At 40.0% G+C, this 27552-nt stretch overlaps 3 protein-coding genes across 3 annotated transcripts; 1 reads left to right on the top strand and 2 right to left on the bottom strand.

Moving 5' to 3' along the window:
- Positions 1-666: 666 nt before the first annotated feature.
- tfpt (TCF3 (E2A) fusion partner) lies at positions 667-5745 on the bottom strand. Its single transcript, XM_006804816.3, has 7 exons — positions 5356-5745; positions 4697-4798; positions 3854-3976; positions 2854-2924; positions 2689-2758; positions 1934-2092; positions 667-1834 (listed from the first exon to the last, which is right to left on the bottom strand). The coding sequence occupies exons 2-7, from the start codon at positions 4796-4798 to the stop codon at positions 1760-1762; spliced, it is 600 nt and encodes a 199-aa protein (XP_006804879.1). The 5' UTR covers positions 5356-5745; the 3' UTR covers positions 667-1759.
- ndufa3 (NADH:ubiquinone oxidoreductase subunit A3) lies at positions 5580-8196 on the top strand. Its single transcript, XM_006804814.3, has 4 exons — positions 5580-5649; positions 5914-5988; positions 7847-7924; positions 8022-8196. The coding sequence occupies exons 1-4, from the start codon at positions 5607-5609 to the stop codon at positions 8111-8113; spliced, it is 288 nt and encodes a 95-aa protein (XP_006804877.2). The 5' UTR covers positions 5580-5606; the 3' UTR covers positions 8114-8196.
- Positions 8197-10104: 1908 nt separating this feature from the next.
- Positions 10105-24065, bottom strand: zgc:158689 (BAR/IMD domain-containing adapter protein 2). Its single transcript, XM_006804817.2, has 15 exons — positions 23590-24065; positions 20884-21031; positions 20698-20773; positions 20525-20611; positions 19895-19956; positions 18227-18298; positions 17810-17947; positions 17117-17269; positions 16523-16699; positions 14819-15467; positions 14521-14728; positions 12849-12911; positions 12314-12482; positions 12129-12169; positions 10105-11694 (listed from the first exon to the last, which is right to left on the bottom strand). The coding sequence occupies exons 2-15, from the start codon at positions 20929-20931 to the stop codon at positions 11622-11624; spliced, it is 2016 nt and encodes a 671-aa protein (XP_006804880.1). The 5' UTR covers positions 20932-21031; positions 23590-24065; the 3' UTR covers positions 10105-11621.
- Positions 24066-27552: the final 3487 nt, after the last annotated feature.

Genomic DNA, 27552 nt, shown 5'->3' with positions numbered 1-27552 from the left:
AAAATCTCATTGAGATTAAAAATATAATTTCCAAGAGAGACCTGGCATCATGGCAACAAAAGTCACATACCACATAGGTATATAACATTTAAAACAAATACAATATCAATTTGGCGTTAAACAACACCAAAACACAAATCCACCCTGCCTTTTATCAATGGTTCAGGCTGCTGCTGGTGTAAAGGTGTGGAAGATGTTTTCGTGGCACATTTTGAGCCATCATTTAAACGCCACAGCCTACCTGAGGATTGTTGCTGACCACGTCCATCCCTTTATGCCCACAGTGTACCCATCTTCTGATGGCTGCTTCCAGCAGGATAGTGCACCATGTCACAAAGCTCAGATTATCTGAAACTAGTTTCTAGAACATGACAATGTTCACTGTATTCAAATGTCCTCCGCAGAGATTTGCATCATGGATGCGCAGCCTACAAATTTGCAGCAACTGTGTAATGCTATCTTGTCAACAAAGACCAGAATCTGTGAAGAATGTTCTTAGCGCCTTGCTGAATCTATGCCACAAAGAATTAAGACAGATCTAAAGGAAAGCACTGTGTGCCAAATGAAGGGGTAGGTAAGTGTATTGTGTAATTTTAAATGTAGTTTTTTTTATGTCATATTTAACATCTCTCTCGCTCTCATATCTATATCTATATTTCGGGGGGTTAACAGTATTAAAAAGATGAATAAATGTCAAATTAATTGCTCTAGCATTTTTTATTTTATTTTAACACAGAAACAAACTGTAACCGAAACTTGTTATTCAGGCATAATATTTGTGTAAAAGCTTTCCATATAGGTACCATTTAAAACAATTAAATACGGCATGGGGTGGATTTTCAGGAACTGGCCTTGGCTCCTTAGTTCCAGTGAAGGGAACTCTTAATACTCCAGCATACTAAGACATTTTGGACAGTTTCATGCTTTAAACTTTGTGGGAAAAATTTAGGGATGGCCCCTTGCTATTCCAACATGACTGTGCAGCAGTGCACAAAGCGAGGTCCATAAAGACATGAATGAGCGAGCTTGGTGTGGAAGAACTTGACTGGCCTGACTGACCTTATGGCATTCATCTTTGGGATGAATCAGAGCAGAGACTGCGAGCCAGGCCTTCTCGTCCAACATCAGTGTCCTACTTCGCAAATGTGCTTCAGGAAAAACGGTCAAAAATTTGGATAAACCCGTTCCTAAACCTTGTGGAAAGGCTTCCCAGAATAGCGGAAGCAGTTATAGCTTCACAAGGTGGGGTGAAATCATGTCAAACCCTATCGATTAAGAATGAGATGCCACATTAAGTCCATGAGCATGTGAAGGCAGATGAGTGAATACAAAAGAGGGAAAAAACAAAATCACAGAAAAGGAAACCCAAACAGCACAGTGTAAAAGTTTAATATGATGACGAGTCCATCTGCTTACTTGGATAAAATCCTAACTCAAGTAATGATAGTAATACCCTGTCATATTTATCTAATACGTCAAATATTTATCAAATCATGTTTTCAACATCATGTGCTTGTCATAAATATGTTGCCATCAACTGTCAATTATAAAAACATAACCTCGTATATACAAAACAAATATACACATATATAAGGTGAATAACATCTCGTATTACATGAACTCAATCTGTTCACAATATTCAAGTGAAACCACAACATTACAAAGATTGACTCAAGTAAGGCAGTGTTTTAAACAGTTCTGGAAACTGGGTGCTCTTATTCTAGTCACTATCGTCGTAATATCCAGGACAGTGGTTTGATCAATGAGACAGCGAGGTTGGGCTGGACATTTCTCCAAACTGTGTCTCTGCCAACGCCGACATCTCCGGGTCGATCTGAGAAAAGAAGGTCTGTGATTTGGACTAACAGCATTTTAACATACCCACAGTTAAATGTCCAAGGGCAGCATCTGATCAGGAAAGAGCTTTACTCACTTGTGGCTCTTTATCCTTTTCTTGACGAGGAATTCGATGCCTCTTTTTCTTTGTCCCAGCCACATGATGTGATGCTGCAGATGGAGTGGAACCGGAAACACCGTTGAGCTTTTCATCCTCTGCTGCAGCAGCCGGCTCCAAATGGGCTCCAGATTCATCCTGAAACAAAGGCAAGGGGAAAAACAAAATAGTATTCATAACTATCTCTGTAGGACCTTTCAAAGTTTAGCAAGCAAAAGCAGAAGAATTAATACAAACAGAAAGCTGAAGGAAAACCCTGCCTACTGCCCTGGCCTGAAACTACCAACATCAGGAAAGGTTTCACAGAATGAGGGAGCCACAGGTTATTTTCCCATACACTTCTATACAGTAAGTCTTTTTGGACCCAGAGAAGTTGCGCTTTGGTATCCATTAAAAAGAAGGTTTAAGGCACTAACGCAGGGGTAGCCAACTCCAGGCCTCGGGAGCCAGTATCCTGCAGGTTTTAGATCTCACCCTGGGCCAGCACACCTAAATCAAATGATTAGTTCATTACCAGGCCTGTGGAGAACTTCAAGATATTTTGAGGAGGTAATTTAGCCATTTAAATCAGCTGTGTTGGATCAAGGACACATCTAGAACGTGCAGGACACCGACTCTCGAGGCCTGGAGTTCCCTAACCCTGCACTAATGCGTTGGCTTCACTTTTCATACGCAGAAGCTACTTCCATCTTTTATATTGTCTTTGATATCCACCCATGTTTGGTAATCCTTACCTCAAGCAGTATAGTGAGCTGAGCGTTTCTGTAGTCATCCCCGTGAGCATCTAAGGTCTTCATGAGGAATCTGTGAGAGTTAACACAACCCACAGATGAGCCATAAAGTGAGCAACTTCTCAGAAAACACACAAAATCTTCAGTTATTATAATGACAGTTTATACCTCCTTTCTTTCTTCAGACGTCGAGTAATTCTTTGCACTTGGTGAAGGCGACCCAGGATCTTCTGATTTACCTGAACAAAGTGCATGTGTTGGATCAATGATGAACTGATATATCAGAATATTAAAGCAGCAGGAGAATATTCAGAAACCTTATTAAAATAATTACAGTTGAATCAGAAGTCAGGCCTGTGCGATGTAAGGTCGCACAAACCATTTACTAGATACTAGAATTTTAAACTTGATACAGATACTCAGGAAAGCACTGCATACTCAATACTATGTTCGACGCTACCTCTATTACTAGTAAAAAAGAAGAAGAAAAGAAATAATAATAATAAAAAAAGAAGAGGCATTATTTCTGAAGATTAAAACAATAAAAAAAAAACAATAACATCAATGAGAGCAGTTTTTTTTTATATTATATAAAAAAACAACCAAACAAACAATATTTTAGGTTGTGTGAGTCACTGCTGTGCTTCTCATGACTTTCACTGCTTATCAAATAGATTCATTAATGTTTCTGTCAGCTGTTTTGTTCTAGCTGCTGATACACTTCCCTCTGACTCAATCTGGCACTTAACAACACAATGTAACACTTTTTAGATAAAAGTAATGTGTTACTTTTAAATGAACACCCTCCATTAACATCACATGTTATGGGCAGGACTGGTACGGTTTGCTGCCTAGCCCTAACAAAGTTTTATTATTAGCCATAGTTACTACCTTAATAATAACTTAACAGATAGATAGATAATATGGCTATTAGATAATAATATAACAGTAATGTGCCAGCCAGGTTAATGTTTATTATAACATTTTAATACTTCAGTGTTGGTGAAACTGGAGTTCTACTGACACCTCAAAGTGTTGTTTAGCTGCCAGTGAGGGGAGGGCTGTGTGCCTGCCTGTTTGCAGCACTGCTGTGTGAAGCTTTGTTTCAGTGGTGTTGATCTGGTCATTTTTATTATTCACGTATCATTTTTTTGACCATAGCACACACCTGTTCAATTTCTTTACATTTCCTGCTCAGAGCCAGATATTTCCTTTTGTCAAGAGCTCTTTTTTCTTCATCTTCTTGTGTTGTGCTCTCAAGCAGCTCGGTGCCTCCTGGACCCAGCTCCACCTAAAGAAATACAAAAGCAGGATTCTGTTTTATGTCTGGCATCCCATTGTTTGTTCTCACAAGAAAACACTTTTACCTGTTCAATGTTTCAAAGCAAAACCCAAGTAAAGCAGAAAGTCATCTTATTATAGCCACATTATTCAGCAAGAGCTAGGAAATAAAAACTGCTATGCAGTGTATAATGAATTAGAAAGATTAATCTCCAATACATGTAAATGTGGGTAGCACATGGGAGTGTAACCATGTGCTTTGAGCCAAACTCCCCATATTCTAAAAATTCTAATGGGAAAGGAGAGGGGTCAGTGATGTGTAAAGTAGCAGCTATTCAGTGACATTTTCATGCATGAGATCTGTGGCATAGAGGATCGAAGTTCATAGGGAGAAGGTCAGCTCTCTGAGTACGGGAAAAGACGGAGAAAACTAAAAAAGCTAAACTACTGAACCAAAAAAGAAGATAGAAAAAAATGGAGTAAATGTCTGTGAAGGATGAGTGTCTTGTTTAAACAAATATAATGACTGGTGTTTCTTCATTTAAAGATTTTTAAGACCAGCATTACTATTATATTATATAAATTCTGCGTCAGTGTAATGATTCATATCTGCTGGCAACATTGGAGACCTGGTTAAATGAGCTGTGAATTTGTATTAATTGGTAAACTTACTAAGTGTTACCACGTGTGCTAACATGACAAGCACCTTTATAAAGATCCATAAAATTACCTCTCCCGGTCCCAGCTCCACACCACCAGGCTCCAGTTCTGCTTCCAGGATGTGACCTCCAAATAAAGGAGGCAGAGCCAAGCCAGAGAAATCCTCCATCATCTGGAGGGAAAGAAGTTTCTCTGTTAATGTAAACAGCCTGTGCAGCGGTTATGAGTCATTCATCAAGAAGAAATACTAGCAAATACACTGGGCAAATAGGATTCAACGGCCTCACTGCCTAGAGCCAGCAATGGTGTTTTAACCACTCAGTTTGTCTGTGAAGCAAAGTGGCTGAAATTGACCCACGTGGACAGCAGCTGTCCTCTGACTTTATAGCGGAAATACCTGCCGCAAAAGAGGTGCTCAGGATTTACTCCGCTACACTTATCTTAAAGATTTAGTTGCACATTCTTTGCCGATATAAACTTATAACACAAAATTTAAATCTACTATTTTACTGCGCGATGCTGAGATCTGGATAGTAATTACAGTAACTCAACAGCTGTTTGTGAGTCAGTAAAAGCCTGATATAGTGGTCGGGGTTCCCAGTGGAGTAAAAACGGCTGAACACTGGGGAAAAGTTCAAATCAAGAATTTCCCGTGTTTTAGACTTCTGATGTCACCACGCCTGATTATTGTTTAGTACTAAAACAATCCATTAGTCTAATAGTACTTACATTTGTTAGTCCCGAAACGATGTTTTTAACGTGTGTTTAAAGCGACACTTCGACCAGTGTCATCATCAACCTGAGCACAAGCTCCGTACAGTGTCGTTTTCTCTGTTTAGCTTTAGCTAAGGCCGTTTAATAGCATGATAGCTGACTTAAATCAATCCCGAAGCTTCCAGGGATCCTCTGTTTCCCTCTCTCTGTTTTCGTGCGGCGGGCGCAGGAATTATACGTCATTTTTAGCAGTCACTACATTTCCCATGAAAACTCGCTCGGTGGAAACTACACCAGACAATATGGCGGGTATGTGTATATTTTGTCATCTTTTTGACTTCTAATCAGTGAAATTCGGTTTACTTGGACCCTCGGGTAGTACAGATAAATACCTTATATATTTAAAATTACTCTAACCGGATCTTAGAAGTACTTTAGTTCTGATGTATTCGTTCGAAATAAAACGAAAAATGTGACCTTGGATGTGTTGCTAACGTTAGCTAGCATTGGTTAACCATACGTAGCCTGTCACTCGGTGCGGTTTTTAACCTGCCCGTGGGTTTCTGTCTGCAGGAATCGGAGCTTTCCTGAGGAATGCGTGGAACAAGGAGCCGGTTATCATGGCTTCTTGTGGAATTGGACTGGTTGGTAAGTAGCCAACCTGTTAGAAATCTGTGAGAGAGTGGTGCAGCGAGAGAGCATAGCGTTAAATAACATACAATGGCAGTTCTGCAACGCCGATGAATGACAGTGTGGCAACATGAAATATTAATCAGAAGATTGCTAGCTATACGTCTCACAATAATCCGCTGTCTTAGACTTACATCAGCGTAGCTGTCTTGTGTTCAGTTTAATTTAACTGAGTATACAATTTATATGTCCAGCATGGAAAGACCGAATAAAGAAAACAAATAAGCACGTTGTAGTCTTTGTGTGTCAAGTCCTTTTATTTCTATTGCACGTGTTAAAACAACAGAAGTTGACCGAAGTGCTTTAAAGGCACAGTCACTTGTAATCCAGGTCTCAAGAACCCAATTAAAATCCACGAGTCACCTTACACTTGACAAAAAGCAATTTAAAGTTGACCTGATTTAAAACAGTTTATTGTTGAACAGCTTCTTATGTGGGGTAGCAGACTATTCCAGAGCCAGGGGGCAAACACAGAAAAAACCCAATCACTTTTAATTTTTATGAGAGAATTTGTTGTGATGATGACCTCAGTGACCTGGAGTTAAAAGATCTGTAATATATTGTGGAGGTAATCTATGGATTAAAACAGATCTGATATTCTGCCTTTTCTTTGTACAAGTTAAGAGTCGAGCAGCTGCATTTTGAACCACCTGCAAACGAGAGAGAGTGGCATCGGGCGATCCTACATTGCTTGTATAGAGGTGGCACAATGGTGTACTTCACCAGCAAGCCTTGCTGTGTTCCAGTGTCCTCTCACAGTTGAAACTTTTATGCATGTTGGTGGTTTGAAACTGGCCGTGGATGTGGGGCAGATATATGCTTAAAGTTTATGGAATACAGTGCTATTTGGATAACATGTAACTTGTAGATTGAAGTGCTTTGTGTGGTAAGTAGGTGTAGAAAAGTTCGATATAAATACATTATTTAACAACACAATACAGAGTTTACTGAATTTTTGTGGCCAATATCAAATTAGGTTATAATCAGAAAATAACAGTGTCATTGTCCATGAACTTTCCAGCAGTGTATTTAAGAAACTATTTGGCAGCTTGACTCTAAAATCTCGCCTAACTTGGCATCACCATCTGCCCGCCTATTATGTTACTCTGCTTCATGTACTGCAGACAGTTGGCTTTGGTTACTCGTGTTATTCAACAACCAGCGATTTGAAGCGTCTTTGCTGATTCCACAGTAGTAGATTTGTGGATGTTTGAGTCATGGAGGAATTTGTTGTGAAAACTAACATGAAATCACTTCTTCTGCATTATTATTTCGTTTCAAACTGGAGAAAATTAGTAAGCTAAAGAACCTAATCAAAGCAATTCAATGAGGGAGGAGTGTGTATACAGTTTCTTAATGAAATGAAACCAAAATGCCGGACAAGTTAACATCAAATGGGTTTTGGTCAGAGGGCTCCAAAATCTTTTGGTCTGAATTTTCATAAATCAGCAAAATAGCAGCTATGTGGATGAGTTTGACGAAGTCAGATAAAAAGTAGATGTTAACTTCGAAGTGCATATGGTTACCAGTTGTTGCCGCGCCTCCAGTACGCCTTTTTACTTTACATTATTTGAATAATTGTGCAAGATTACTCGCTCCAATGTCTGTGTCCAACAATTAAGATCCTGGCACATTTTAAATGAGTAACTTTATATTGACACTTAAAGACATGCAAGTCAGAGTAGTTGCTGTCTGTGTTTATTATGTTCTGTATGAGTGTGCACCTTGTGCAGTGATTCAATTATTCTCAATTGACCTATAGAGGCACAGTGAACTGTGAGTGTAATGCCATATGTGTTCAAATGTCTTTTCTCAGGTGCCATTCTTCCGTTCATCAGCCCACTTACAAAATATACAGCAATGTTGAACACAGCTGTGCCGTACAACTACCCAGGTAAACACTGGCAATCTTTACGTCACAGCAGGTTCGAGTGTAATTGAAAGCTGACGTTTCAGCATCCTAAAACTCCTACCTTATTTTCTCTTCACAGTTCCCGTGCGAGATGATGGAAACATGCCCGACATTCCGGCTCATCCACGTGAACCAAAAGGAAGAAACTTGGATTGGATCAAAAATCTATAACTTCAGACTTTCTCATGTTAATATCTGTCTAAATAGTTGCCTCCAATGTCTGTGTCCAACAATAAAGATTCTATTTAATTCTACTTTTGTTTCATCTGTATTATTTCAGTGCATTTAGGTTAATGATGTGCAAACTATAGCAACAGTGTCTAAGTGGTTCTGTTGAATTAATTAATAACCAAGCCTGTAATCAGTAACAGCATTAATACGTATTTTGCTGTGAAATCGAAGCAGAGTTGATCAGTCACAGTTTAAGTTGCTTTAAGTTTGATCTACACCTTTACCTCTCAAACATACATACATGTGAAACAGTTTTTTTCTCAGTTAAAAGTTACTCAGGGTTAAGATTTTTGTTTTGAAACTAAGCTTCAACACAGTTCTGATCCTTCAGAGGTGGCTTAGTTTAAAAATAAGAAGCTGTAATCAGATCAAGGCTGGTATAAAAAAATCTTTTCATACCAGCTTTAATTCTGCTCGCACCCCTCATTAAGGTGTCAGAACAATATGCAGAACAGCACAGCAAGAAACCTATAGTGGATACCCCTGTGTTTTTTTTGTTTGTTTTTTTTTTAGTGAAAACACGAGGAAGTAGGTTGTAAAATATCTTTCAATATTTCCTATTTCTTCTCACCTGTACAAAGGTTGAATATACTAAATAACAATATAACGTTATGCTGTGTGTTCTCTGCAGAAATCTCAGTTTTACAAATCATGCAAAAGCTTGTTTCATAGACCTTTTATTTCACATGTAAGCATTAGTAGTCCAGATAAAGTCTGTTCCTCTGAAATATTCATCTTCATAGTAGTGTTATATTCAGTAGTGTCTGAATAGATGCATTGTTTTCTGTAGATAAAGTGTATAAATGTGTCTAATGTCGAACAACATTTCAATTTTAACAGAAGTGTTCTGAATTTGTGTTTGAGTTGTGACAGGACAGCTCTGGCCTATGTTGTTCAGCTTTGATTTAAAGTGCAGGGGAACTACTAACCACTTCATTAGGTACACTGTGCTTGTACCAGGTTGGATCCCCTTTTGCTTTCTTTCAGAGCTTTTGTGGCATAGTTTCAACAAGTTGCAGAAAAACCTCACAGTTTCTATCATGGCCAGATAATATTCTTCAAATACCATATTGTCTAACTTGTGGTGGGCCTGTGCATACTGTAACCTTATTTTCCTCACAGGAGTGGCACCCAGTGTGGTCTTCTGCTGCTGTAGCTTCTAGGTTTGATGTCTTGTGGATACAGAGATGCTCTTCTACATACCTCAGTTGTAGTGGTTATTTGAGTTATTGTTGCCTGACTATCAGCTTAAAGGAGTCTGGCCATTTTCACGCAGAGAACTGATGCTCACTGGATATTTTCAGACCATCCTCTGTAAACCCCACAGATCAGCAGTTTGTGAAATGTACAGAGCACTGTGGTACCAACAGTCATGCCACGTTCAAAGTCCCTTAAATCATCTTTTTTCCCCATTCGGATGTTCGGTTTGAACTTCAGGAGGTCCTTTTGATCATGTCTGCATTCCTAAATGTACTTAGTTGCTGACATGTGATTGGCTGATGAGATATTTGCACTAACAAGCACCTGAACAGGTGTACCATAAGTGGCAATGAGTGTAGGTTTGAAACTTAAATAACGTTATCTGTTCATTTTACATTATTGTTGTAACACTCACATTTTTTAATGAGTTTAATCTCACATGCAATTCTTTCAGAACTCTCCTCCTTACTTTAAATGTATTTGTGACTAAATAATTTGCTTTTTAAAGGTTAAATTCAACTTGAATTAGTGACATTGTGTATCTAAACTCACACTCAGGCGTGTAAACTCTGTACCAATTGTATCTCATTCTGTGTAAGTCACTCTGAGCTGAAGACTGAATTTCTCTACCAGCGGCTGTGCACTTTCCAGATGTTTGCTCTGTATTACCACAAAGCCCAAATGTTCTACCAAAGTGAAATTTTTTACAAAGAAATCATAAATTCACACAATTTTTGGCACTATTTACATGCATTAAAAGCATTTTGCTGTCATCTTTATTAATGAAGCAACGCTACACAAAGTGATTACAATATATGCTGATAGATATTTTTTTCTACAAGCTTTTCAGGTGATATTATGAATCTAAAAGGTGCTAAAACATCAAAGTAACTTGAGGCAGTTAAACCAGGAACATGAACTGCTTCAGTTTGCACAGATTTCACTTTGTTAGAGGCAACAAAGAGGACAGAGCTACAAAAAAATTACTTTGGATGTCTGTAGATTACCATGAACACTTGCTCAGACGTTGGTCAACTTCCTGTATACTTTCTTCATCACTTTCACAGATACAGTTTCTCAGTAAAAACCTAATCATCATCTGTCTTAGCATCCATACATCACTTTAAGATTCTGCTTAGTCTGACTGATGGACGTACAACTACAATTAAGCAGCCTAGCTGGTGAATAGCTTTGGGACTGAAAAGAAATCAAAAAGACATCAAATCCAAAGACTAAGCATGCAAATCTCTCATTCTTAAGACTTTGAACCCTCCATGACATCCTACTTTCAAACAAAACACTTCTTTCGGTGATACCACTATCCAAACATTCAACTACCAACTTTTACAGTTTGTGTCTGTGAAGTTTACGAGTTTTCTTTGTGTTGTCAGAGTTGCTCTGTATTATACATGTAACTTTACAGCAGCAGAATGAATGGTGTTAAGTGGCACAACAGGATGTATCTGACAGACTTGTGCCTTCAAACAACATCGCTCATGTTCAGAAACTAAAACATGACATAAACATAAGTCATTGTGCCAGTTTCATTAATGTCAAGTAGCTCATCCAGACAATCACTGTGTTAAAATAAAATGAAAAAACAAAAACACACACACACTTTTAATACTTTTAAATGCTCACTTTCACCGGCACCAAGAAAATGCACCAGATCTGGCAGCTTTTCTAAAAAATATAATACTGTAATAGAGAAGGAGCCTGTCCTCTTCCCATAATACTTCATCATAGTCAATGTGCACAACCTGCTATTAGGATCCAGTCCCTAAATCAGCTGAACACAGAAAACATCTCTGAATATGGCACAAAAATAACCAAAAAGGGAGAAAAGAAACTCTTTAAAACAGTAAAAGAAACAACTGTATCTGTCATAATTCAAACTAAAGCATGTTAGTTATTCAGGACAAGCCGGACACAGTGTGACAAACATGAAGCTAAACATCTAAACATCTAGTTTTTATATTAAAGCCAACACTTCACTAAAGCAGTTTCTCACATGTTACAATTGTCTCTTCTCCCCCAGCAACCTACAAATCCAGTCGGCTATACTCACGTTTATAACAGCCTTTATACATGAAACACACAGAATATTACATTTAAAAGTAGAACATTAACATTAGCCAGTGTGCTTCTTTCCAGGATTTAACCTGAGGTGCAATGTACTGATGAACCACAGAGGAACGCTGCTGCTGCTGCTGCTGCTGCTGCTGCTGCTGTGGTGGGAATAAACAGCTCACTCGATGATGGGAGCTGAGCGATCGTTGGTGACGGTTTTTCGGAGTCGGACATGTGAAAATGGATTGGGCCTGAAAGAAGGAAGCGATAAATATGTAACTTAAACTGGTGATTACATGGGCATGTGAAGAATTTAGGATTATACTTTTCTAAGTTAGACATGCTGTGATAGCAGCTTTACAGAGACATTGACACTGCAGGACTTAGTGCTCACTTCTGACTTGTTCATGCCTGCTATGGTTATTATTATATTTTGGGCAGCTGATACAATTTTTTTATGTGTCCACCATCAGATTGGACTCATCACAGTCTTGCACTGATGCAAGTGCAAAAACAAACACAATATGAAAAAAAATTGATGTGCCAACCAAACATAAACAACCAGAATTAGGTGCAGAAGTCTGAATTTATTCAGAGGTAGTTTATAGACTGTGTAGTATTTTCAGTGAATGGGCAATGACAGGTAAAAATGCACAATTTCCCTTGATTAGCACCTGTAAGTTACCTGGTCGGTGAGGGAGGTGGGGAGGCCAACTCTGAGGTGATCTGTAAGTCAGTAGAGATGTGCGTCGGTATTTGTACTGAATTATTAGAAAGCAGTAGTATCTGCTACTTTAAAAGTCAGGGTCAACTGTGAGGACGCCCTCACTCTAACCCTTGAGCTTCTCCCACAGGTTTCGTGTTTCTGACCTTGTTGCTGTCGGCCATGCTGTAGGGGCGCGGGCGGAAGGTGCTGACCCTCTGGGGAGGAAGGGAGCGTTCCTCCTCCGACTCAGGGGTGAGGGCCGGGAGACCCGGAGACCCTAGTTTGTCAAGTTGCCCGGTACTGGTGCTGTTAGCTCTAGATAAGAAGAGTGAGCTACAGGGAAGGTCACAGAGAGGAACAAATACACAGTGGAAAAAAGATAAAGGAGGCACAATGAGAGTAGGCAAATGTTGGTTTTTGTGTGAATCTATCAACAACTTTGTTGCTGTTGGAAAAAAGAGTAAGTTGAGAGAGGGTGGTGGGGATGCTGAAGGCAGACAGGATGATTATGATGGCATGAAATGTGTATTTAGTGACTGAGAATACATGGATGGGAAAGTGGAGAGAGTCACAAAGGATTCAGCCTGAAAATGACTCCATCAAGTGTGAATCACCCAAACTATGGAAGCATCATCACTAATGTCAGAGCTGTTAGCCTTCAGACCAACAGATTTCAGCAGCTGTTATTTGCTCGCTTACCTCTCGAGAAGATCCATCTTGGTATGATGTGGCTGAGTGTAAGAGAAAGGAAACCAGCCTTTCCTGTGAAAAAACATTTCACCGGTTGAATCAATAAAGTTGAAATTTAAAGAAGCAAGAAATGTCAGAGACTGTGTGAAGAAAACTTAATAAAGTAAGGGTATAATTTGGTACCAGAGAGAAGTTTTCTTTAATGTAGTATCGAGAAAGGAGCACGACGTTAGTGGGAGCGATGTTGTAGAAAAGGCCACAGAAGACAGGACTGTTCATTTGCTCCGTTATTGAATGTCCTTTTAGTCACATTTACAATGTAGGCATGTGTATAAATATTATTCTATAAGTATTCTATAAGAAAAAAAGCAACGTTGTTTTCATTTGCTTTTTTATTCAAGTTAACTACAAAGCGAGATTAACATTTTCGTGAGCTATGTTGAGCGTAAAGTGAGAGTTTGCTGTGTCTTCAAAGGGGCTCTCATTTCACCTGATGAAATCACCATGGTAACTTATTTCTACAGTAAAGTTATAGCAGTGCAAATGTGAGCATGCATGCATTCATTTGGTGATGCAGAAATGTTGCTGTACTTTATTCTAATCTACTGCCAAGTCTCCTTTATACTGCTGGAATTGCAGCTACTAGAACACAGAACCCAAAGTAAGGACACCCATTTAAATTATTTGCACTTTAATCTTAATGGGATCTTCCTGGCTAAGTAAAGGTTTATATATATTATAAGTTATCATTACATAAAGGAGACATGTAAATTGCTTTAGTTTGTCAGAGATCAAAAACCTCTTTTTCAACTTTTAATTAGTATAAACGTATCCATTTTAAGGTGTTAACTCATGTTAGAAATGAACAACAGATATGAGACGGCACTGTGTAGTAAAATAATTAACTTGAATCAAAATGTTTATTTTACCGACTGTGCAATAAATCCCAGGATTAACATTTTTTTGCAACATCAATTTCTTGTCCTATTTGCAACAGTGTTGCATTAAACTCTTATATTTTTTAGTTTTTTTTATAGATTATATCACCATTTTATCATCATCAGCTGATACTGACTGGCTCATAGGGATCATTTTGTGAGAATGTGAGCACACTCAGAGCCTGAAGCAGAAGGCCTAACTCAAGATAAAAGACTGATAACCACCTGTTATCGACATCTGGTAAATTAGGTTTTGTCAAGCCAGCTAACCTATAACACTTTCCTCTTTGATTTTATTGCTCCCGTTAAACTCTTTTCATTATATTTCTCGTTCTACATTAAATTGATTCTTTGTTTTAAATGCTAAATATACATTTTTAAAGTCAAAGAATCCAATGGTGCCAGCACTTGCATGCAACGATGGGCACTAGGGCTGGCAGAGCCTGTGTGGTTATTGGTTGCTTAATTAACCCATTTAGTTTTTTTCAACCACCGAAAGGTTTGGTCATTTCAAAATTTAGCAGCTCTAATTCTGATTGGGAGACTAAATGAACAAAGTACACATGGTGTGCTTGCTTTGTTTTATTTACAGAAACACAAGCTACCAGCTGGAGACAGTTTATAAATCCTTGTCTGACCTTATTTAATGCAGTCTTTTTTTATTTTGAGCACAATAGTGACATTAAACGTTTTAAGGCCCCCTCAAAAATATGAATCAGGATGAAAATATGGATAAACCATACCGTCCCGTTCGTTCGTTTTGACCGTAGTGCCACCCATCTCTGGGCTCAGAGATGAGCAGAGTGATATTGTCACCAGGCAGGAAGTGCAGTAAGCATGCTCCTCCCACTGTGGTTCCTCCACTGCCATCTGATGTTCCAGGTGTGTGAGAAAACATGGCTTCCACACGTGTAGGTCCAGATAAAGGCATCATCCTGGGAAGACTCGAGCCTAGGTGGAGGAATAAAATAAGAAATGAGGAGTAAGTGTCGGGGAAGAAGACATCCAAAAAAACAGCAGGTGAGCCAGATCATATCTCACCCTGAAAGCCTCCCAGCCTCATTTCACTGACAGGTCTCCTCGGCAGTGGAAGTGTTGCAGTGGCGCTCATCTCTGAGGTCTTCAGCAGCCACGGATTATGTGACGGAGATAAAGTGCTGCTCCCTCCTGGTTCCACCTGTTGGTGCAGAAGCTGCACTGGAGTCATGGCCCTAGAGAGCGGAGCGCTGTGGGGCAGAGGAGGGCTGTGAGGTGCACTGTGGGTGATGGGGAGGGTCATGCCCTGCGAGGAGCTGCTGGCCGGGGAGATCTGGCTGAGCGACATCACGGTGGAGGGGATGAGGCTCGGGGACAGGTTAGATGTGTTTGCGGCGAGGAGAAGCGAGGTCTGCTGGGCTGAGCTACTGGATGTGGTGGTGGGAGTAGATGGAGCCGGGCTGGTGCTGCCACTGGTGCTGCTGTCAGGGAGCGGGCTGGCTGAAGCACTGACAGGTGTGCTGCTGTGCTGAGGAGATGCTCCCTGCGATGAACCTCCAGCAGCTCCTCCGGTGGAGGGAGCAGAGAGGAATGTCTGGGTAGAGCCCTGAGGAGGACAGGTGTCACTCTGGGTGGAGGAGGGGAGCGAGCGCTGTTGCTGGGAGCGACTAGAGTCTCCGTTTAACAGAGGAGGGACTTCTTGAACAGAGAGCCTCTGAAAATCAAGAGCAGATCACAGTAACTACCAGACAATACGGGCCATTGTTAAAATTCTGGTGTCCTGAATGACTTATTAAACTGTGAGCTGCATGCAGGATGTTTTAATCCCTCACAGTGACTTCTTTTAATTTGTCTTTTTCAAAATTAGCTTAAAAAATATTAGCACCAGAATCCCTTGAGTTAAGTTGAGAGGAATGATCACATGATTGTCGTGCAGACCCTCACAGATTCACAGAGAAACTTTTTACATTACAAGTGAAAAACTGGATTCTTCTGGGTCCAAAAGGAGGAGTTAAATCTGCTCTTTGTAATGTTCAGAGAAAAAGAGGATGAGGACAGAAGCCTCTACATACGCAGAGGTGCTGATAACAGTTTCTCTGTAGCTGATACCGCTGCTGTTTGATGATGTCTGAGGCAACTCTAAAAACCTTCTGGGTGTTCAGAAGCAGAATGAGTCCATCATCCCATCATCAGTAGTCACATCATCACAAACACCAGTGACACAGTTACACTGGTGACCATGCATGCCCACACCGTGACATTACCTTCACCATGTTTTACACATAATGTTGTTTGCTATGACTTGTTAACGGTTTCTCTTCTTCTCCATATTTTTCTCTTCACATCATTCTCGTACAAGTTCAACTTGATATCATGTGCCCAACGAATTCCAGACAGTCTTTCAGATGGTTTCAGGTAAAGTGTAATCTGGTCTCCCTTTTTCTCAGTGTAACCAGTGGTTTGCAGCGTGTTATAAACCCTCTGGACTTCCATTTGTGAAGGCTCGATTGCAGACCCTGACAATGATGGGCCCATCTCCTTGAGAGTGTTATTGACTTAGCTAAAGTTGTGAAAGGCTTTTCCCTATTGTCCAGAAATTTACAGACCTAAGTGTAGTGAGCTAACAAAGAAGATCCTCACAAAAAAACCTTACATGTCTAATATTATAAGGGCAGAGGATGATTTTTAGCCACAGTAAGGTCTGTATAAACTGGGTTGTTGGGCGTGACTTTGGATTTAACTCACACTTGTACTAAAACATGATCTGACCTGCTCGGGCTGAGCGGTGCCAAGCTTGGTGTGACGAAGGACCTCAGCTATCCCAGCAGCCCCTGGGCTTTGAGGCGCAGTGTGGCGCAGCAGGTTCAGAGCACGCTCCGGGAGCTTTGTTGGCTGAGAGCACGACTGCTGCCAAGATGACAGTTTCTGGGATAGAAGCTCTCTCACCTGGATTACATTCAACAGCAGAAAAACAAAGGATAAGACATTTATAACACTAATCTTACTACATTTATTTTTACTGCAAACTAATCTCTTTATCAACTCTTGCCTTTCAGCTTCTTCAGAAACGAGATATACAGTTTCATCATTAAATAATTTCTGGAACAACACGCATGCTCAGTTAACAAGACTGAGCATCCGTACACGTTCTTGGATCTGGTGAATATTTGCAGCATGATTTGTTGTTTATTTCAATGACAGAAATTATCTGCTGACTTTGAACCAGTTAAGATGTATAGCAGCGAGAAAGAAGCTCTATCACACTGATCAAACACACACACGGCTGTCAGGAGTAAATTGTTAGTTTTCACTGGATTCGATGAAAGGAAACATTCACAAACTTAACACGTGTGAGCTTATCACCTTGGAGTGGTAGTTAATGAGCAGTTTGGTGACACAGCACTGTCTGTCCACCAGGAAGCAGTAGCGTCTCCTCTCCTCGGTGAGAGCGGACTTGTAACCTGAGGCCACCAGCGTGTCCAGCTCGCCTTGGCGACGGCTCATCAGCTCCACGAACTGAAGGAAAAGCCCAAAATTTCAAACCTGCAAAGCTGAACATTTGTTAATGCACGCGCACACCTGCATTTATTGTTGCTCACACGGCGCTCAAAGATAATGTGACCTTTAATACACTGTGTAAAGATGGGAATAACAAAGAGCCCGAAGGAGTACCTTACATCACATCCTGTCTGTTGCCCAGTGATAACAAAATCCATGTGATAAAACAGCCTCCTCGGCTCAGTGACCTTTCCTTCTTATGTATTTCTGGTCTTTCATTTTCGTAATTCTCCAAATCTGCTGACCCTCTTATATCACTGATATTTTCTTTCCTTCCTGCTTGTTTTTCTGACAAATCAGCTGAACCCGATTGTTCTTTAATCTTATTCATGCTGGCCTAGTTGTCACACAAATGCACACACAGCTCTCCTTTTTAATCTGCTGTAATGCTGACTGAGATGTTTAGAAGAAGGATTTCTGAAATGAAAGAGGCCAAAGTGTTTTTCGTGCTCATTTTTTAACATTACTGAAGATGATGAGATGTTAAACCTCTGTTACCTGCATCTCTCTGTCACCGTATTTGTTGGGGTGACGGCTGCCTTGGCTCTTCCTGCGGAGTTTCTTCAGCTGGGACTGACAGCGCTCGATTGACTCAGTTTTAGACCGTCGCTCGCTCTGATACTTTTTGAGGGTGGCCTGAGAGGAAAGTCAAGGATTTGATCAAAATTGCATTTTATATTTAAGTAGAGATTTAACAAAACCCATTCATTCATTTTACTTTATTTTATCAAGATTTCTGGCATCTTTGTTGCAACATGTAACGTTTTCTTTCTTTACTTTCTATGTCAATCAAAGGCAAATAAAGAATAAAATCCCACATATCTTAAAAGTAGAATAAATGCACTTTAGTTAATTACCTAAGTTAGTCACTTTTAATGTAATATACTGTATACTGTAGTCGGTGTGTGGACTTACCGTGAGGTATTTGATGTCCAGCTCCAGCTTCTGCTCCAACTGGGCGAGCAGCTCGGAGTGAAACAGCTTTAACTGTGACATAAGTAAATGAGTCTTGTCAAACATTTAAAGTTCACTGATATATCAGAATGTGTGTCAAATTTTCCTGCAGTGGAGAGCTCATGACTGATACCCTCTGAATCAGAGAGCAACTTTAATATATTTAATAAAGCCACAGAACAAGTTTAATCTTCATCATTAATTTACAGACCCTCAAAGTATACGGGTTTCTAATTTTTTTATTCATTTTATTTTTACCTGCATTTTTCATCCCTTATAACTCCATATGTTCATGAAAGGGACACTTTTTAAAAACCACCAACACCCATGACAAAGGCCAAAATCTTGGTTTTAGACATTGAGTTTTTATATCTTTTATATCTAACTTATCCTAGTTTCCTGTAGAGCAGGTATCCCAAACTCCTATGATATTGTGGGCCGGACCAATGCAACTCCCCTTTCTGTCAGTGTAAAAGGAGTTTGATTACACACTTAATCCCCGAAATATATTAAGCTAAGAAAAAGAAGTAGGATTTCAACAGCGAGTCTAAGATTCATGTCTATATGATAAAGAAATGCTGCTGTAGTAACAAAAAAAGGTCAGCATGACTCTTTAAGAGCAAAATGTGCAGAATTAAAAAAATGTGTAATTAGAAAATGTGCACTTTTTTTTTAAACTGCTGACTTTTCTGTTATTTAAATTTTTATTTACTACTTATTTTCTTCTGGGTAGCATGAATGGCCATGAGGGAGGTCTTTATCAGTAGGAAAAGCTGTAACAAAATACAATTAAAAGTCTAAAATCTGTGTCTGATCCTTCTGATTTTTCAAAGCTGTCCAAAGCCGTTGGAGTCTTTGCCAGGCTGACTTTGTTCCCCGGACCTTATGTTTGACACCCCTGTGTATAGCAACAAGCACTCATGCCCTGGATGTTTTCATCTGCTTTTTAAAATTTTTTTTTTTTTTTTTTTTAGATCTTTTACTATAGAAAGGTTTCATGGGTCATATAGAATATGAGTGAGGTGACTGGTCAAAAAACACATTTATTTACCTACATTTTAATACCAGGCTTGTCTTTTTTCATCTGTGTACACATTTAGTAATATAGTCATGGTTTAATATTTTCCAATAGCTCACACCTTTGACATGGAGAAACAAAACCGTTGTTCACATATTTTATGTGATACCTTGGACCAGGGGTGGGCAATTAATTTTCCCCAGGGGCCACATGAGGAAATTTGACTGTTGTGGAGGGCTGCACCAATTAGCTGAACTCAAGCTCAATATTAGCTTTATCTCTTTATAAGTTTAATGCACACACCAGGGCCTGGATCACATATGGCTCTTGCATGGCTCCATTAAGTATAATAAAGTTCTTTTACATTAAAAAATCAGCTGATTCTCAGAGGATCTTTCTCAGATATGATTCTCTTCCTACAGCCAAACCTGGCAGCAGATTTATTAAAGCAAAGCCTGCCAAGAATGAGATTTTAGACAAGCTGTTTTTTCACTTTCTGGACCTTTATTTATGTTTGATTCACTTCAAACACACAATTTTTAAAAGCTTGTTATAAATGAAACACTTGCCTATCAAGGCATCATTATTTGAGCATGCTGATGACCTCTTACCACATCTTCCAGCTGCACCTGAATCTGTCTGTGGACCTCGGCCATCTGAAACAGGGTGTCTCCTGTGAGGAGCAGCACAGCAGTGAAGGCACATGTTACTTAAACAGAAAACCACTTTGCTGGATTTATTTGTGTCACCTTTACCCTCTGCAGCAGTATCCATGCGCTTATAATAGCCCCTCACAGTATAAACATGTATAAATATGCACAACAACCCCAACAAAGCAGAGAAATGTGCTGAAAGTCGCTGCTTCTGATTCACAGTGGCGGTCAGCTGTGAGTGCTTCCGTCGGTCACACAGTGCTGTAGTATGTGGTGGCTGGCATCTCGCCCTCCGACACTCCTGCCTGCCTCCCCCGCTGCTTTCAGCATTACAATGAGATCATGTGGTGTTGTTAATCTCCCAACAATGGCTCTACTCTCTCCATGTCCCTCTGTTCTCTGCCTTTCTCTCTCTTTACATTTCCTCATCCCCTCTTGTCTTCATCTCCTCTCTGACCAGCACATGTGGTCGACTCACAGACTATTTCCCACTTCTCACCAGCTGCCACATTAACTCTATGAATTCCATTAGCTCTAAAGCCAATTCAATTCAAACCCTTGCCTCTCTACCACTCTACGCCCACTCACCGAGCTCCTTGGAGCCTTGGCTGTCGCTCGCCAGCTCTCCGAGTTTCACAAGAGCATCGAAGTATCCTTTGGCAGCTATGGTCACTCCTGAGGAAGTGAAAAAATGATTACATATGGAGCTGCGAGGATAAATCAAAGTTCAGCAGGACCTGAGTCACTGTGTCCTCACCAACCTGTCAGAGCTTTCTCATAGTGTTTCCCCATGGTCACAAAGTTCTTCAGACTGGGGTTGAAATGGTCCAGAATCCCCTGTTGGCAACAGTGCATGTAAATTCATAAAGTGCTTCCACATTTCCGATTATCACACAGTGTGTGGGGAGTCACTATTAGGATGAGCCGGACAGACATGGGATTTTTACCTTGTAGACATTTTCAGTCATCTTGTTGACCTCTTCGGTTCGAGACATTTTTTTTCTTCTCTTGTGTGTCCGCTTTCGCCGTGTGTGATCGTGGTGTGATTTTGACCCGCTGCTCACGTCTCTAAGCTTCACACAAGATCCCGATATCCTAACAAAAAAAAAAAAAGCAGATAAAGATAAATACACTTATATTTCATCACAATCGCAAACAAAACCAGGAGCTTTTACCTTTACCTGCAGAGGGGAGACATTAAAGACTTTTGTCTGATTATGCCAAACCAGTATTTACTTCTTTTCTTTATCCTAATTGATACTAAGCTGAAGATATTTGGGTTTGGGGGCTGATTATTAGAGAAAAATGTTAATTTAAAGACTCCACACTAGTTCATTTTCACATAGAAATGAGTGGTTAGCTTCAGATGCATTCACACTACTGGAAACACTGTGCTTGGTTTTTGGTGGATGAGCAGCCTGTGAGGGTGCAGGACGCTGTACTCCTGCTGTTCAGACCCCCTTTGCAGTTAAAGTCTGGCAGGTTAAAGACCATAAAAGTTCAGGCCTGAAGTGCATATGTGAAGACAACTACTGTTATTTCTCGCTTAGTAGAGCTGGGCAATTAATCACATTTTTCAGGTTTCACTTGTAAATCCAGGTCAGCTCTTTTTCTTTACACAGATTTTAATGCCTCCATAAAATCTTGAATTCCTGTGTCATGTTTAGTTAAGCTCACATTCTTAATTCTGATTTTTCAGTTAAAAGACATAAAATTAAAGAACTTTTACTTTTAAAAAGGCTTGAAAATGAACAACAACACATCCACATTGTGTTCTCCATGTTTACTAGAATATTCAGGCTTTTTCATAACTGAGCAGCCCGACTTTATAGGCAAACCACTCAGAGATGGACCCGTACCGATGTTTGGCCTCTACGTACATTTAACAGACAAAGAATACAGCAGTAACTTTTTAAGTCTTTAAGTTCTTCATCACACTAAATTAGAGCATCTGGCCAGTGCAAAATTGATGTGACACAAAAGATAAACTTCAGCCACTGACATCAGTAAAGGTCAACTTATTTCCAGATAGGCTGATTGTATTCTGATATAAGCCGATACCCATCGAATTAAATGGTGAATTCACTGAAGCCAATAAGTGTTATTATACGAGATTTGGAGAAGCTCCAGAACATGAAGCATAAAATCCCAAAACTTCACAGTAAAAGGAAGTCTTGTATTTAAGCGTTTGGTGCTATTTGGAATAAAAGTGTGTGATTTAAGTGAGCAAGCAGACTTTTAAGGCCACTGCACCACGGCAACAAGCGTGGAGGATCATCTTGGGTTTCGTCTGAGGGAAGCGGTGTTATTTCCACATGGGTCCCGCCTGTGCTCCAGCTGCCAGTTTCTACATTATCGCTTCACAGCATTACAGCCCAAATATTTCTCCTAGATTTGCACTCAGGACCAGTTACAGCAGTTCAGATAAGAACAATGGGCTCCTCCAGTCTGAGTCACAGGTGTCAGAGCTCTGAACAAACATGCAACAACAGTGTTTCCTCGGCAGAGAGGAGCACTAACGGAGGGGGGATTTCTCAGGGGGCTCAAAAGATTTCCAGTCTGGATTTGGTGGCAAAAGACTCACTCCGCTTCTTTTTTCCTATGCAGCCCCTCTTTGTTTTCACGATGTGATTACAGTGAAAACGTTGACCCAGATCAACTAATAGTGTATGACACAAAGAAAACATATCCAGGCTCTTGCTCATTAGGGCCACCCGGGTGTAGTCTGTAATTTCTCAGGCTAGTTGGGGGGTGGTGGTGATAGTGTGTTGTTGTGCAGGAGAAAGACAGAGAAATGGGAACTTGCTTTCTTTTCTTTTTTTTGCCTTTTCTAATTTAGTTTGCACATTCTTCTTCAGAAGCATTTCATGTGCATATTGTAGCATGGTGAGTTTTAGTTCTAACAAATAAAGTCCTGTTTGTTTCAGGATGCAACAGGAAAAGTCTGCAGGTGGTTGGGGAACTGATACAGAAGGTGCATTCATGTGGTTTAGCCTCTTTAAATTCCTTTGGATGCAAACACTTAAAGCAGCAAATAAATAAATAAAGCGGTGTAGTCAATCACCATCAGTTTCTCTGAAGTCATTGATAAAAGGAAAAAAACAACTTATTTTAAAATTTGGTGGGTTTAGGACAAAATTGAGCATTAAGAAGTTTTGATTGGTATTTTATAACATTTTATAGTTGCAAACCTCATGTCATCACCAAAACTTCAGGAATGAACTCAGTTTTGTTTGTTTTTAGGGTGAAGAAGACAGTCTGGAAGACAGTCATGCATTTATGCCCCGAGATTTCTCTTAACGGCAGTTAATGCCGCAGCTTAAGCGGCACTCCATACTCCAGTGCCACATTAACCTTTTTCTTCCACACCATCTCCTCTCATTTCAACAGCCACATCAAAGGCAGGAGCCTTTTGAATCAGTAAAGCACAGGCAGATTCCTGTAATTGCAAAGAGAAATTTATGCAAACTGTGTTTAAACTACAAATATGAACAAATCGGTCGCACAGTGGAGTTCCCCCCCCCTCCCAAAGTTTAACAAAAGCACTTTGTTGCCAGTACCAGTAACAGTAACAGCTACCTGTTGATCTCTCAGCTTCATCTGTGTAACAGTAACAAATAATTCAGCTACTTAAATTAAAAAAAGTTACATACCTTTTCTGGGCTCATTGTTGGAAACGATAAAGGCTTCCTCCGCGTCTTTGAATGTTTAATGAACAGTTTTACACCCCCTCTTTTCTTCCTATTAGGCTACTTTCCCTCTCCGTTAGTTAGTGGGGGGTTGTTTCATCCAGCAGAGCACTAAATCTCAGCTCCCCTCCACCCCTTTTCACATGCCCCTCTCTCTTTTTGCCTCCCTCTCTCTCTCTCTCTCTCTCTCTCTCTTTCTCACACACACACACACACACAGTTTCCCACTCTCCCCTCTCTGCCTCCCTTTACTCCCAGGAATCGGGGTCAGATATTCAGTGCCGTTCAGTACCTTTCCTCATTACTGAGCCGATTACAGACATGCCTTCATGCACGCAAAAACCGTCCAGAAAACCACCGCCAACACCAGTACACCCAGCTCCCTGCCGTTGGAAACCAGAGTCAGCCTCCCATTCTGTATCAGCCTCTCTCTGTCTCACTCTCTCACTGGGGAAGAATAACAATGAGCTAACGGGACCTCGGCTGAATAGCAGCAGGAGGAGAATAATGACTTGAACTTTTTGAGCCAAAGACAGAGCAGCACAGGCAGGCCCTATCACCGGCCTGCATGCACCCGGCCCATCACACATTCCTGCTCCCCATTCTCAGAGGGAGGAAGAGAAGAGGAGGAGGAGGCCCGGCATGGACACAGCAGGCCTTTCATTTACTGCAACAAACTGAACAAAAGCTTAAGGGTTAATATAAGAAGTGAAAGTGCTGCATAGCATTAAAAAAATGGTGTAAGAGAGTTTAAGGTGAGTGACTTCTGCAGAGAAGTAAAATCTTAAAGTACAGCACTTACAGAAGGACTTTAAAAATAATGCCCCCCCCGCCCCCCCCCACACACACACACACTAAAACCCATCAGACACTGCTAAAAGAAATCTGACGTGTTTTTAATGTGATGCTTTTCATGCATTTTTACAAATTCTTCTCATTTAATTATACTTAGTGTAAATGTTATTTTCTGACATAATTGTGATAAATTAATATGCTGTTCAAATAAACAAAGGGAACACAAAATCAGAAACTATGGTGAATCTGTTTCACCTGCTTTGGTTCAAATCCAACTGATAACAGTCGAACTGGAGAAGCGACAACAAGACAACAAAAACTGTCGCTGGTGTCCATGTCACTGCTGGTAGGGTGAGACAGTACCTGCAGACTGTTCAGGTTGGACAGGTAAGCCAGCTCCTGCAGCATTGCGCATCCGTAGGTTTTCCCATGTCCCTCTGCACAGTCTCAAGAATAAGGATGAGATACAAGAGGATTTTGCTTGAGGAGAGCTGGACAGGGCCGTAGAAGGGCGTTAAACCAGCAGCAGGAGTAAGTGGAGGAACAGAGCCCTACAAAGTGACCTCCAGCTACATACTTTCACAGGGTTCTGTTAAAAACAGAGTCCATGATGGGACCTGTGCTCACAGCCCTCTCAAAGCTTGATTGGCATTTGCCAGAAAACACCAGAACTGGCAGGAACTCACACTGTGCTCTCTAAACAGAGAAAGCAGGTTCATACTGAGCACATGTGACAGACAGCACAGGGACTCTGGCTTAACCTAACTGGGCAGATTGATTCCCTGAAGTCTGACAAACTTTGTGTTATATACCTATGATCAAATATTCCCTTAATTTCTTTGAGCAGCATATAAAATTTAGGCGGCCAATACTGGAACAGCTTTTAAAACACACAACAAATTGAATCAAATTGTGTAATTTGAACTCACCATCTGATAAATTTGCCTAAATAACAAAGGCATGAAAAACATGCTTTAGTTCCACACTTTGACATCAAATGAAAATATTGTAGCACTCCTGTTTATCTGATAGTTGTTGAGATAACATTATACTTACTGACAAGTGTCAGCACAACGATAATTGTGATGTTTAAAAAAGAAACACACATATGATAATACCATGTGATATTTCTTTTTGTTTCCATTTATGGTTACAAACTATCCACCTCTCTACTCTCATACTGCCAGATTAATGGTTTTGCCAGCCAATAAATGATGTATGAAATTAACTTAAGTACTTTCACTTTTGATTAAATAAACTTTTATTAACTGTTTGAACGTTTTTTCTTGAGTTAAGCTGTGAATGTTTTATAAAGTCATGCTGGTGTAATGATAAAAATGATACCCACCCCACATCAGTTTGCACTGAACCATTCCCCTTTTATATGGAAGTATCAGACAGAGTGTAATGAATGTTAATCCACACCAGTTTTAATCACTTTTTGATTGTGCTTTAAATTTTATACACATTTTTCTGAAACACTGAAAACGTTTCTTCATGCAACAAGCTGCTTGTCTTTTGAAAACAAGCAGGGAGAAAAAAAAGCTTTTTATTTGGAATGATTATTGGAAAAGTTTACGTTCACAAGCATTTAAAATTGACTTTGTATGTGTATCTGTCAGTGTGATTTGTGGTTAAAAGAAATTACAGTGCACCATCAATGGTAGCGGACTTCAAGCAGAAAAAAGCTCCAGCTTTTCATGTTCATGAGTATAATTAAGCCCCAAGAAACGAGCAACACTTCATGCTCATGGAGCAGACACTTCTCAATCAAAAAGGAGTGATCTATTTATTGTTCTTCTAATTCTAATCAGGTCCCTAATTTACAAAATAAACATCTTATTTAGTAATTCCTGAAGTTAACGACTGAGACCATACACTCACCGGGAAAGTGTTTACTGAGGTCATTGCTTTCCAAAATTTCTTTATATTCTGACTTTTTTTTATTACCAGAAAAGTCGAACCCTGCTGGCCATTAGAAAGAATGCAGGTGTTTCACCTTGGCTTCAGTTTCCAGGCCCAGTTCACCAAAATATTCAGAAGCAGTTCATGCATACGTTCATGCATAAGCTGCTTTAATTCCTGTTGACCACAAGAGGGCAGACGAGCTTCTGACATGTAGCTATCAATGAGCAAAACAGTTAACATTTAAGCAAAGTACAGCACTTACATCTCCAACTGGCAACCAGCACCATGTTGATGAGCGTAGGTAAACTACACATTATGCTCTTGGCTGTTTAGTATGAAAAACACTGTTAATGTCACCTGAAGCAGAGAGACTTCTTTACTTTCTTTAAAGTTCACTTAAAACCCCTTTAACATAACACATACTGTGTTTTGTTTTTAACTGATATAAAGAAATTAAATATAAAGGAAATTCGGGGGTCTAATGTAAAGCATCTTGAGTTGCAGTTGCAGGATTTTCCCGGGAGGTGGCGATGTTTCCTCTACATGCATGCAGGCAGTGCACGCTGCACACAGGTATACTCACTACGATGGAAAAACAGACTTTAACAGGCAAGTAGGAAATCAAAAACACCCGTTTATACATCTGTTTAGTTTAGTAGATTTTTAAAGATTTTCTTTAGCAATATAATTCAGTCAGTGTTGAATGAAGCCATAATTCGGCATGTGCAATAGTCAACAAATCATTTCTGCTGTTTTCACTGACCAGAGCTCGGCTCTAGCTGCATCTGAAACTAACAGGCACACAATCAAACAGATACAATCAAAGTCAAACCCGGCTGTGTGCGTGTGTGTGTGTGTGTGTGTGTGTGTGTGTGTGTGTGTGTGTGTTGCACCACCGTATCTGTCCTCTTCCTAGTTAAAAAAAGAATAAATCTTTTTTTTAATTCTTGCATATGTGTCACACTTACTAATTTTAAATACTAAAGATTACCCGAATCAATGCAAGTTTTCAATCCAGTTTTTAAACGATGATGTTATTTATTAAGGCGAAAAAAGGCAAAGGGCAGTTCTTTAGATGCTGGGTTATTTTGTCACCTCCTGGATGAGTCGTTGATGCCCTCTCAGAGTCATTTTGGTAATGTACAACCCCATCCCCCCCAAATATATGAAATCATCATTCAAAAACTGTATTTTAAATTTACTCAGGTTAGCCTTGTCTAATAT

This window comes from Neolamprologus brichardi, chromosome 11 (genome assembly GCF_056152115.1).
Source record: "Neolamprologus brichardi isolate AB-2024 chromosome 11, ASM5615211v1, whole genome shotgun sequence".
Lineage (NCBI taxonomy): Eukaryota > Metazoa > Chordata > Actinopteri > Cichliformes > Cichlidae > Neolamprologus > Neolamprologus brichardi.
The sequence above is the reverse complement of the archived record's forward strand: the minus strand, read 5'-3'. Positions and strand labels throughout refer to the sequence as shown.

What these genes read in the sequence shown, in the direction of transcription:
- tfpt (XM_006804816.3), bottom strand. Translation starts at nt 4,798, where the DNA reads ATGATGGAGGATTTCTCTGGCTTGGCTCTGCCTCCTTTATTTGGAGGT. An exon ending in AATGTAAAGAAATTGAACAG is followed by an intron (nt 2,925 to 3,853) that starts GTGTGTGCTATG and finishes CACTTTGTTCAG; the next exon opens with GTAAATCAGAAGATCCTGGG. An exon ending in AGCTCACTATACTGCTTGAG is followed by an intron (nt 2,093 to 2,688) that starts GTAAGGATTACC and finishes CCTTTGTTTCAG; the next exon opens with GATGAATCTGGAGCCCATTT.
- ndufa3 (XM_006804814.3), top strand. Translation starts at nt 5,607, where the DNA reads ATGAAAACTCGCTCGGTGGAAACTACACCAGACAATATGGCGG. An exon ending in TACACCAGACAATATGGCGG is followed by an intron (nt 5,650 to 5,913) that starts GTATGTGTATAT and finishes TTCTGTCTGCAG; the next exon opens with GAATCGGAGCTTTCCTGAGG. An exon ending in TGTGCCGTACAACTACCCAG is followed by an intron (nt 7,925 to 8,021) that starts GTAAACACTGGC and finishes TTCTCTTCACAG; the next exon opens with TTCCCGTGCGAGATGATGGA.
- zgc:158689 (XM_006804817.2), bottom strand. Translation starts at nt 20,931, where the DNA reads ATGTCTCGAACCGAAGAGGTCAACAAGATGACTGAAAATGTCTACAAG. An exon ending in CAAAACGAACGAACGGGACG is followed by an intron (nt 12,912 to 14,520) that starts GTATGGTTTATC and finishes GTTTTTTCACAG; the next exon opens with GAAAGGCTGGTTTCCTTTCT. An exon ending in CCACCTCCCTCACCGACCAG is followed by an intron (nt 11,695 to 12,128) that starts GTAACTTACAGG and finishes TCCTTCTTTCAG; the next exon opens with GCCCAATCCATTTTCACATG.